Source organism: Alexandromys fortis, unplaced genomic scaffold (genome assembly GCF_014885135.2).
Source record: "Alexandromys fortis isolate MF-2015 unplaced genomic scaffold, M_Fortis_MF-2015_v1.1 scaffold_52, whole genome shotgun sequence".
NCBI lineage: Eukaryota > Metazoa > Chordata > Mammalia > Rodentia > Cricetidae > Alexandromys > Alexandromys fortis.
The window spans coordinates 9,877,081-9,889,280 of NW_026067929.1; the positions used below are offsets into that span (position 1 = coordinate 9,877,081).

The following is a 12,200-nucleotide window of genomic DNA, read 5'->3' on the forward strand; positions in this document are numbered from 1 at the left end:
CTGGTAAAAATTTTCATCTTAAAACACACATGCATGCACGCATGCACACACACACACACACGCATGGGCATGCACACACACAGAGGAAGGGGGCATACACACAGGGGGGACATACACAGACACAGAAAGAGGGGGCAGTTATAAATAGTAATTGAAGAATGACACCTAAGTTTATCTCTGGCCTCCATACACACATGTGCACACAAGACACAGCACAAACAGCAGCACACACATGTACATCTACATAAACATGTACACACACCAAAAGAAAATAAATGTTTATAACTTCTCTGGCTAAACTTTCTGGAATGCAAAATTAGGTTGAATTTTGATCATTGTTAAGACCCTCCCTGCATCTCTCCCATGCTGTGATTTTTCTAATTGCTTTGTTTTTCTTTCCAGCTTATTCGTCCTACACCAAGTTACACATCATACGTTCTTGTCTTGCAGTGTTTGCTATTGGGTGATGTGACCTCAACAGCATCTCACTCTTGAAAACACCATTAGGGGGCTGGAGAGATGGCTCAGAGGTTAAGAGCATTGCCTGCTCTTCCAAAGGTCCTGAGTTCAATTCCCAGCAACCACATGGTGGCTCACAACCATCTGTAATGGGGTCTGGTACCCTCTTCTGGCCTGCAGGCATACACACAGACAGAATATTGTATACATAATAAATAAATAAATAAATAAATAAATAAATATTTTAAAAAAAGAAAACACCATTAGTTCTCACTTCGCCTTCAGTTCAGGAGAAGTGAGAAAGGACAAAAGAGGAAGATGAGCTACTCAGCAGACAGAAAAACAATAACCATACGCCTACAAAACTACGTCTGTAGTTTCTTTATGCTTTTAGAAATTATTTTCAAGATGATTTATTTCAGTCTCCTGTAACTCTCTCTCTTTGTCTCTGTCTGTCTATCATCGTGTGTGTGTGTGTGTGTGTGTGTGTGTGTGTGTGTGTGTGTGTCCCCATCTGTGCATGCACATGCAGGCGAGACACATACACCATGGGCTCGTGTGATTTTATTTAACCGAGTTACTCAACACAAGCTGGAGGCTAGGCAACCTGCCTCATACTGTAGTGATGTCCAGAAAAGCTTCCCCCTTGGAAGATAGTTCATCCAAAACACTTTAAGTAGGAGTGTAGCCAGGGATAGCTTGCTATCAGCATGTCAGCATTCAAGATGATTCCCTGGAAATGCTCTGAACTGCCCATGGGATCACAGACTACCCATTCCTGCATAGCAACTTCTCTAGCAACCTGTCTTCATTCCATCATCCACCCCAGGCTCTTTTGGGCTTCATTTTATTCCATTTTCTTTCCAGTTCTCACAACATTCTCAATGGATCCAAGGACTGCTCCTCCCAGAGACTGCCCAAGAAAACTTCAAGAAGGACAGGTTATCGGACACAGGAAGATAGTGGATATTTACAGTTGAAACGTTGGTCTTTGATGGTAAGTAAGCACTGTGTGCCCTACAAAATAAAGCCCACTGTATCAAATGGCAACCTTAAGTCACTGTGTGTGGTCTGTACTCACTTTCCGGCAGCCTGTTTCGGCCTCCTCTGGGGCTGGAGCATGGGCTTGTGAGGCCATCTTACAGATGTAACCAAGTGGTTGTTCACAGGCTCTGTCTGCCCAGTATCCATCCTACAGAGCAAAAAAAATAAATAAATAGTTATCTGTTTTAGGAACTTGTTACATTTGATTCCTTCTGAATCCGGGGCCATCTGCATACTAGCTAGGGGAAGCTAGCATCTGCAAACAAATGATAAATTCACATCTTACATGTAAGCATTATATTTGGCTCTAACTACACAGGTGTGAAGAGATTGTAATTCTAATATAATTCTTCATCTTGAACATTCAAGTCCACTCTGTGGAAGGAGCTGAAGAAAAATCTGAAATACTTCCAAGTCCTTCAAACACGATGCTCACTGGCGGTTTATATACAGCCTCCCCCTCAGTCTTGTTAAAGTTAACCAAACACATGTAACCCATCCAAGAAAACATCTTGCCCCAACAAACCAAACTTAAAAGCAAATCTGAAATTATGGCATTCTTCCTTCCTTCTCCCTGGATGATGAGGGTACTTGGAAATCCAAGTTTCAACCTTCCACTTTGTTTAAGATTCTACCATCCCTACTTCCATAGACACGTCAAGTTAAGATCGCCTTCTCTTTCTTTTAATTTGAGGATTTTTATGATTACTCATCTCTAATTCAGTACAATCCAGCTTCCAGACCAACAGCCAGAGTAACGTTTATAAACTGCAGATGTTTATCTTCTACTCTGAAGACAACATCATTGCTATTTGTTGAGCCTCAAGGCTTCTCTGCTACCCTGCCATCATCCTCTAACTCCTCAGTGTTATTCTCTGGTTTCTCCTGCCCACTCTGAGTGCATCTCATCTACTCTGCTCTCAAAGTTTCAAATAACTATAATAATTTTTAAATAATAAAAATAGAAGGTAGTACTCATTAGCAACACATTTGAGCCAAGAATTATGTATAATATATGCACAAACTTTCTAAATCTTCATTTCCACTTGGGAGATGCATACGATTATCATCCCCTATGCAAATGAGGAAGAAAGTTAAACAGCAAGGCCCATACCTATCGTCTATTAACAACAACAAAAAATACTCATTGATTATTGCAATCACATTTAAAACATGGAATGAATCATTTAAAACAGCCTGCATGCAAATCTGAAAAATCAAATGTGGCTCAAAATAGAAACAAGTAGGTCTACATTTTCTACTCAGAGCAACCAGTTGAGGATGCAAACAAGCTCAGAATTATTGGATAAAATAATATGCTTATATATAAATGTGTGCATATATATCACGTTCTAAATGATACTATATACACATACACAACATGTGCACATATATGTATACAGTTCAGAATTTAGCAGAAGCCGGGCAATGGTGGCGCACGCCTTAAATCCCAGCACTTGGGAGGCAGAGGCAGGTGGATCTCTGTGAGTTCGAGGCCAGCCTGGTCTACAAGAGCTAGTTTTAAGACAGGAACCAAAAGCTACGGAGAAACCCCGTCTCGAAAATCAAAAAAAAAAATTTAGCAGAAAGACACTATTAGTCATTAGTTAATACTACCTCTTAGCACAGTGCTTCTCAACCTTCTCAATGTTGAGACCCTTGCTAGGGTGACCCCCCCCACCATTAAATTATTTTCACTGCTGCTTCATAGCTGTAATGTTGCTACTGTTATGAATTGTAATGTAAATATTTGCGTTTTCTGATGGTCTTAATGACTCCTCTGAAAGTCATTTGATTCCCAAAGGAGTCACCACCCAAATGTTAAGAACCACTGTTTTTATCATTTTTTATGGTTTTCTTGACTTTGCTATACAATTGTATGACGCTAAAGAAACTAAATCTGAATTGAACAACATAAATGTATTTTAACCACGGAATCAATCTCAACAGATAATAATCAAGGCAGAGAAAAGAGGCTTCTGGCACTATCGTCATGCTTCGGCAGAGCACCTCACCTTGCCCTTCATCACCACGCAGTCCTCCTGTCTGTTGTTCTCATGGCTTGGCTCTCCACGAAGCCATTTGGTAAATGTCACTGGGGTCCCATCACTCCACTCAAAGTACATTTGAATCTTGATGTCGTTTAAACCAATCCACAGCTCGTCCTGTGGGTCTACACGGGAAGAAAAACACCTGAGTAGTTTATCACTTGCCAAAAGTAAGCAGGGTATCAGAGAAGAGGGCACTAGGCTTGTCCACTCAGCAACGCTCCCTTGATCTCACAGAACTATCAGGGTAGATAATCTTCTACATGGAATAGATAGATATGGACTACATATTATGGTGTCAATTTTAGGTTTCTCAACGTTTTCTTTCCATTGTAAATGTGACTGTACTTTTAGTTACAGTAATTTATTTTATGGAAGTTGTAAAAATGAAATGAGAAACCCCAGCCAAAGCTTGGTTATTGTTACAAATAATTTACATTCTAGAACTGCAGTACCATGTATCATGATGCATTTGACATATATACAGTATCATGTGTGGATATATTTGATATATATCTTATATATATCACTAAACTTGACTATTGCTTACTTGGTTATACTAAACCGTGTGAATACTTTAGAACAAATTTTACATCACTCCTGATCTATTGGATGTTACTATTAATAACATTATAAGTACCTCTGTAAAAGTTTAATCACTGAATTTCAAGTGAAAATTATCTAGATAGTGATAGAATTTTAAACTAAGGTGATAAGGAAGGAGGGATGACTCTGGTTAAGAGTACTGGTTGATCTTCCAGAGGATTCAGTTCCCAGCATCCCTCTAAAGGACTGGAGGGGTGGCTCAGTAGTTAACAGTGCTTGTAGCTCTTGCAGAGAACCCTGGTTCAGTTCTGAACACACACACAGTAGCTCATAACCAGCTATCGTCCCAGTTCCAGGGGATCTGAAAACCTTTTCTGGCCTCTGTAGATACAAGTGGTGCACAGACATACATGCAAGAAAAACACACATACATATAAAGTAAAATGCTAAAGAGATAGGCTGCCACCTGATATTCAACACTGATTTACATAAGTAAAAATATATTTGATAATTTTCATTATAAAACAGCGTGTAATACACTGTGCAATATTGCAAAACTAAAAAGTTCAAACTAAACTCACAACAAAGATCTAAACTGTGGTCACTTTATCTCAAGGTTCTCCGGAAGACATTATTAACTCTATGCACAGCCACATGCCTAAGATATAAATGTCACAACAATAATGAAACAAATGGTTGAGGCGCTCAGGCTACAAAATAACATTTCCAAATTAAAAAAATTAGATGCTACACAATTCAATATCTGTTTAATTTGATTAACTGCACATGGCATTGTAGTCTCTGGTTCCAAACTTTGAATGGTAAAAGACAAGGACTTCAAAGTTATATTATAAAGGTCATGTTTGGTAGAAAATGAAGAAAACATCCTACAAGGATTTCCCTGAGTGGATGATTTTGTTCCTCCTAAAAGCTGTCAATCAACTTTTGGAGAAGTCTTCAAGTGGACTTCTGCCAGATGGAACAGATGTTTCCAGCATCCTGAAGCATGGGGGACGGTGACAGGATGGGCCCCTCTTCCTTTCACTTGAGTTGACAGATCAGGAGCTTCTGAGCAGCAAATGCAGGCTGCAGAAAGACTTCAATGCCCTCAAGAACTTAGGGTGAGGACCATGTAAAGCTGTACCGTTATATGTAAGACTGATCTATGTGTATTTGTTTTAATTTACTAGTTGACAAAGAGCTGGGCTATTTTATGGCATTCCCACATACAGTTTTCTTACTAAACTGTTTCCTGTTAGATTGTTTGCAATTCTACTAATATTCTACAAATATTACACACACACACACACACACACGGGCGTATGTTTCAAGTTGTTAAATCAGTTTCATAAATCAGTTAAAGAAATTGTATGAACTGGTATTTATACCCTTCATGCTCAGGCTCCAGATTATCTACTTATTTCATTTCTATGACTAATATCTAATATGACTAATAAGAGATTCTATATCAACTAAATAAAAAGAAGTTTTGAAAGCTTTCATTTATAATCAATAATCTCAATTTTCTATAAGTTAACTTTTACAAAGACTTTTGTTCTGTTAAATAAGGAAACACTGTACTGAAATATCATAAATGATATAGTTTAAATACTTTATTTTTAGTAACTTTTTGACATATTTATTTTTATTTTATGTGAATTAAGTGTTTTGTCTGCATGTATGACTGTGTACCAGGTGCATGCAATCCCCACTAAGGGCAGAAAAAGGCATCCGATCCTCTGGAACAGGCATTGCAAATGGTTGTTAGCTGCTCTCTGGGTTCTGTGAAATGAACCCAGTTCCTCTGAAAGAGTAACAACTGCTCTTAACAGCTGAGCCATCTCTGCTCCCCATAACTCCCCTTTTCAATGTAAAGCTCTCTAACTCATTCCTTTGTCCTCAGACTGATTTGAGATGAAGCCTTGGTCATTCAGCTTCCCGAAATAATTATGGCAATAAAAATACATGGTTCTGCTGTAGCTTTGCCAAGCCATACATAATAGGACTGAGAGTCCTTTGCGTCTTAACTAACCTGCTTCCTACATTGGTCCATTTGCAAGCTTCCCAATAGGTAGTGAAAAGATTAAGTGACTGTTACTTAGATACTCTCATCATGATTACAAGTCCATCATGTAATCCAGGCTATGTGAGCACAGAATAATTAAGACATTGTTTACATGTTGCAAGGGTTATTTGTATGTGGGGGTTATATGAGCATGCAAGTGTACATGCTCATGAATGTAGGGCTAGAGGACAAACTCAGGTGTCCTTCATCAGGCTTCATCAACTAACGTGCTGAGTAGGCCAGGCTGACTGCTCAGTGATTATTGGGGATTGGCATGTCTGCATCCATCCACCATCAGGGTTACAAGAGGGCCACCACACCCTGGCTTTATTCATTTATTTTTAGGAAACAACCAGGCATTTAAAGAACAATTAAAAAACGAAAACAAACAAACCATAGTTGGACAAAATAAATAAACGAAGAGGGAAGAGGAGAAGGAAAAGGAGGAGGAGGAGGAGGAGGAGGAGGAGGAGGAGGAGGAGGAAGAGGAGGAGAAGTCGCCAAAGAGAAGCATAAGAAGCACCAGGTTTTATGCTCAACCCGGAATCCTCTTCATGCTACAACTTATGGAGTTATCTCCCTCGCCCTTCTGAGCCTCGGGACTACACTCAGTCAGGTTCTCAGAGGGATATATTTCCATTGGACCCTGGGGCTAGGAATGATAGTGTCTTTGACTTATTTTTCTGCTCCTCCTGGTTTTTTTTTGTTTGTTTGTTTTGTTTGTTTTTTTCCTCATGTATTTGCTAAATGCTTTTGCTTTCCCTGTACCCTGGTAACTTTTCAGGCAATGGGCGCCAGGAAGCAAGGCCCTCCATCACCTTCGTCCATTCCCTCTTGTTTTTGCTGGGTGGGAATTAGGAAGAGCTGCAGCTGCTCAGCAGCCTCCACCAGTGGGAGATGAAAATAACCATCATTTAATCAGCAGGTCCTGTGGAGGGCCTGTCCTTCTCAGCTTGCTTTTCTTCAGACGCGATCCCACGTCATTTGGCTCATCTAGTATCTTATTTCTGGTTCTGTACATTCTCCATAGAGCCTTAACTATTTGCCTAAAATTGAGATGTATATTTCTCTCAAAAGTTTAGGATAGCACCTTTCATAGTTACCCAGTTCTTACTCTGTGTGACAGACACCTCAGAAAAGAAAAGAAAATCCCAAGTGTGAGATGGTTCATTTATGCACATTTATTGTGAGCTATAATATTGGCCTAACAAAAGCTCATACACACATAATTCCAAATTTTATGCTGTGACCAGGCTAAACACGACATCCCCAAATACAGACTTGTGGGGAAATAATATTGAAAACTACCCATAAAGAGAAAATGTTAAATTTATTAATGACAGATACACTTATTTTAATTACTATATAATCTGTGTTGGCAGATGTACCATCTACTTAAATGTATATTGTCAATCAATTACCAATTTAAACTAATTAAACTGAATATTTACATTTCGAGAGATGGGTGGCAAGGAGACAACCACAATGGGCTTAGTGTCAAGGGGAAGTTTCTCACCATATCCTAGCTGGGAAAAGATGAAGTCAAACTCCTCGATGCTGTGGATACTTGCCAGGTCACCACCTTCCTTCCGGCAAGCTTGCAAGGCGTATCTCTGGATCTTCTTCTCTTCCCTGTGGATCTTGTAGCAGTGACCTGCATATGGCCACCACTGACTAGGGCAGCCAGTAGGGACATCACTTGCTATAAGGGAAAAAGAAGTTTAGAAAGCATATGAAAGACGTTTGTTTAAATTTGGAACAATATTTTCAGCTACCCTCGATGTAAGATATTCTATTTTATGTCTATGTAATACTTCACAACTGCAAACATAAGGATAACATTCTTCATTTTATGGCATACACATTCACAAAAGATATATGGGAAAGGGATATTCTATTTTGCTTTAAAAGGGGTGATTTTGGGGGGAAAAGACATCTTTTATTCTAAAATGAAGTCTGGTGCCTTAGACCATTCGGCCATCCTGGAAGCCACTGAGGAGACTCTTACTGTGCTAAAGATGCTGAGGTGTGGCACTTCACAGTTGATGGCTCCTGGTGGGGGATGGGGTGTGGGAAAGGACTCAATTATCTTTAAGGAGCTGGTCACTGAGAGTTTGAGCATGTTTTAATAAATATATGGACAACACAAATCGAACTCGACGTATTTTTTTCTTTTGTGAAGGAAGGCACAAGGAAGGGAGGGTAGACCTGGGAGGAATGGGAAGCAAATGTGAATAGGGTACAAACATTGTATGAAATTCTCAAATAATCAGTAAAAATAACTAAAAATTTTATGTATTAAAACTAAATAAAAATAAAATGAAGGCAAGGGGTGATGAAATAAGTACAATGTTACTGCGTGTGTGAGGTCCTAGGTTCAAATGTCAGGGCCTAAATGAAGAAATAATAAAAGTGAAGACAAATGAGAACTCTATTTTCTCTATTTTTAGAATCCGTGTTTACGACAAGACTACACAACAGATCGTCTCATTTAATCTGTCCTTATCACTATCAATCCTGAATAGCACATCTGTGATACACTATTTAACAGTGGGAAGCCTGAAGACTGATCCATCCTCTAAAAAAAAATTGCAATACTTCTTGTTCCCGCGGACACTAAGGAGACTGCCATTCGTTAGAGAAAGAGCCATAGTCCTGGTAGGAGGAAGAGCTGAAGTAGAGAGCAGGAAGGGTGTGGACATGAGGGTCGCCAGGGAACCTATGCAGGCATCATACCCTGAGCTGCCACTTGTGCTCTGAATTGACCCAACACCAGTTATTCACTCCCAAAAGACACAAGCCATGACGGTGGCCATGAAAGCAATTTAGGTTCAAAATCTTTGGGGGCAAAACCTGAATTTGCCACAAGGGTGTTTTAAGCAAGTCATAGCATAGGAATCAAAGTAGCACATAGGTTTTGTTGGGGTTTTCTTTTTTAAGCAGAAACCATAATAATACTGTTAATACTAAATTAGCTATCCTCACTGTGTTCTAAACTAGGAAAGAATAGAGACCACACTTATAGAAGACAAGCCACACAGAACCATTATTATTTACATAAATCAGTGTAAAACATTCTCATTGTTGCTATGGGAAGCTGTGGTCAAATGCCATAACTTTGATCACATGTTACAAAAGCTTTAATAGTAATGAGCAATGGGGGCGCTATAGTGCAGATGACTGAAGGGAGAGACACCCTCTTCTTCTGAGCATGCTCTTGAACCTGGCATGGGTCCTGGCACACAGTCAGTGCAATGAGTGATGGTTGGAAAAGATAATGATGTTATATTTGATATACAGCAGCTTTCTTTGGTAGCTTTCCAGATACCATTTGACATAATCATGACGTTGGATTGGTTTATATATACAAGTTAGCTATTAAGTGACCTCAAATGTACTGCTCCCACAATGCCTAGTACCGGTTCCCTTCTTTGTCATCCTCTCATTGGGGTTAGGGTGGAGGGGATGAAACAGGGTCTCCTGCCGTAACTCAGGATGGCCTTGAACTCATTTTCCCCTGCTTCAGCCTCTCCGCTGTTGAGATGCCAGGTGGGCTCTCCATTGCTGGATCTCGCGTTATCCTATGAATGAATGAGTCCCATTTCTCCCTGAGAGCAGAGGCTGAAGCCTTTGGGTGCATGGGCGAAATGTGAGAAATTCTAATTTCAACACCCTAAGCTGTACTACTGCAAAACAAAAATTCATATTTAAAACCTGTCATCCCTTACTACACTTTCAATCCTGGATACTTTTAGGGGTTGCCAAAAAGTTAAGAAATAGAAAACTTAGTGTAGCTTTGGAGCCCCCTGGTGGGATGTCTTAATTTTTCTGTTTGGGAAACTAAAAATAATGGCAGTCAACGCTGAAAGTTTTGAAAACTGAACAAAGGAGCCTGAAAAGCATTTAAAAATATAGTTAGGGGGGCTGTCCTTGAACTCGGAGACCCATCTGCTTCTGCCTTCTGGGTGCTGGGATTAAAGGTGTGTGCCATCACAGCTGGAAAATGCTACAGATTTAAACCTCTGCTTACAGGGGTTTATGTATGCGGTAGAATAATCCTCATAGCATGAAGCTGGAAAGGCCAGTGTTAGTGTAGCTGAGCAAGTGAAACAGGGCCTTTAATAATGCAGGTGTAATGATATGAATGAGATTTTTCAGGAAGAAGAGTTACCAACATTCATATTTTACAAAGGAGGAACTTAAAACTGATGGATTAAGCAAGAAGGCCAAATTAAAGAATTCTGCCTTCCATTCCAGGGAAACTTAAAAATAACTTTTCTCCACTTCCCCAAAGTGGCGACTGCAAGTCTCTGAAGGAGAACTGTACAAACACTTCCAAGAAAGATTTAGCCATCCCTTCTGCAACAGCAGTAGAAGAGACAAGTTGCAAGCACAATTGAGGTATCCACAGGTTTGGCCACAGTCTCTTTAGAAAGTCTGTCAAGGGGAACTGAGACAATGAACCGGGGCCTCCACCCATATCTGTCAGATGTTATAAACCACCATATTCATCAGTGATTAGGAAGCAGGGGCCCAATCTACATCCATCAGTGATCATGAACCAGAGCCTTCCACCATATCCATCAGTGAGCTTGTCTGTGTCTCTGTCTACTAAAACTATAAACACGCCGACTCTCAGATGTAGCAATTCTACTTCTAGGAATACCATCTCTGCAAAATGGCATGTGCATTGGTGTGTATAGGGGTATTTGATGTCACAAAATATTAAAAGCAAATTAACAATCAAGGCTGGGGGATTCCTCGGTTGGGAAAGTGCTGTCTTTTAAAGCACAAGCTCTTGAGCCTGAGCTTCAAAATGCATGCTGAAATAAAAAGTATGTGCTTGTGATCCCAGTACTGGGGAGGTAGAGATGGGAGAATTCCTGGAGCTCACTAGCCAGCCATTCTAGCCCACTTGATGAGTTCTAGGCCAATTAGAAACCTCATTTCACATACACACACAAAAAAAAAGGTGGAAGGAATGATGGGAGTTATACCCTAACCTCACACATACACACATGCACACAAAGTAAATAAATGAAGTCTACTAGCAGGGACCAATCTTTCCATGCAATGCTCATTATTCAGCCTCCCCACACACACAAAATGTATGGAGAATCAACACACAAAGTGGAATGATGAACAAACTGTTGACTGACAAAACCTTAAGATGAGGACTATGTAAAAAAGCATTTTGTAATTTGTACAAATAGAAAAAAATCACTATAAATGCATTTGCCTAACCACAAAAGAACCAACTATGGATATACATACTTAGAAATTGTGATCTTCCAGACAATAGCCCTGGGTGGTAGAAATCAAAGGTAGCAAAGGATATCATTGCTGATCATTTGGTGCTTTTAGATTTCTAACCATATCAATCATATTTACAAATATGCCAAAAAGTCAAAAATGGCTTAGTATTTTGCTGTCATAAGATACCACAACCAAAGTGACTTATAAAATAAAAACATTTATTTGGGACTTATTATTTCAGAAGATTAGAGTCAAGTGGGGACCATGGGCAGCAGGAAGGCAGGCAAGGGACTGGGGCAGGAGTTGAGAGCTCACATCTTGAGACACAACCTTTAGGCAAAGATAGAGAATCAGCCAGTCATGACACATGCCATTAATCCCAGCAGTCAGGTAGCACAGGTGAGTGGAACTCTGTGAGTTTGAGACCAATCTGGTCTACAGGGAGAGTTCCGGGACATCCAGAACTGTTATACAGAGAAACCCTATCTTAAAAAAAAAAAAAAAAAAAAAAAAAAAAAAAAAAAAGGGGGGAGACCCCTGGGAATGGCTGCAGTCTATTATGATACCTCCTCCAATAAGGCTTTATCAACAAGCCCTTATCTCCTAATTCTTCCCAAAGGGTTCCACCAACTGTGGGGACTGAGTATTCAAAACTTTGAGCCTATAAAGGCCATTCATATTCAAACTACCACATGGGCCATCAAGTTTCCCAAGCAGAATAACTAAATAAACCCACATAAAGCTGAGTCATCCTTCCAAATAGCTGGAGTGATGAAATAGCC

General features: G+C 39.8%; 1 protein-coding gene across 1 annotated transcript in view; it reads right to left on the reverse strand.

The window, feature by feature from the left end:
- Mrc1 (mannose receptor C-type 1) overlaps nucleotides 1-12,200 on the reverse strand; it is an 87,418-nt gene that overhangs the window by 42,434 nt on the left and 32,784 nt on the right. Inside the window, exons 7-9 of the mRNA XM_050144743.1 lie at nucleotides 7,679-7,864; nucleotides 3,519-3,676; nucleotides 1,541-1,651 (exon numbers count right to left, since the gene is read on the reverse strand). Coding sequence (XP_050000700.1) covers nucleotides 1,541-1,651; nucleotides 3,519-3,676; nucleotides 7,679-7,864 — 455 coding nt within the window. The remainder of the gene's footprint in view (nucleotides 1-1,540; nucleotides 1,652-3,518; nucleotides 3,677-7,678; nucleotides 7,865-12,200) is intronic.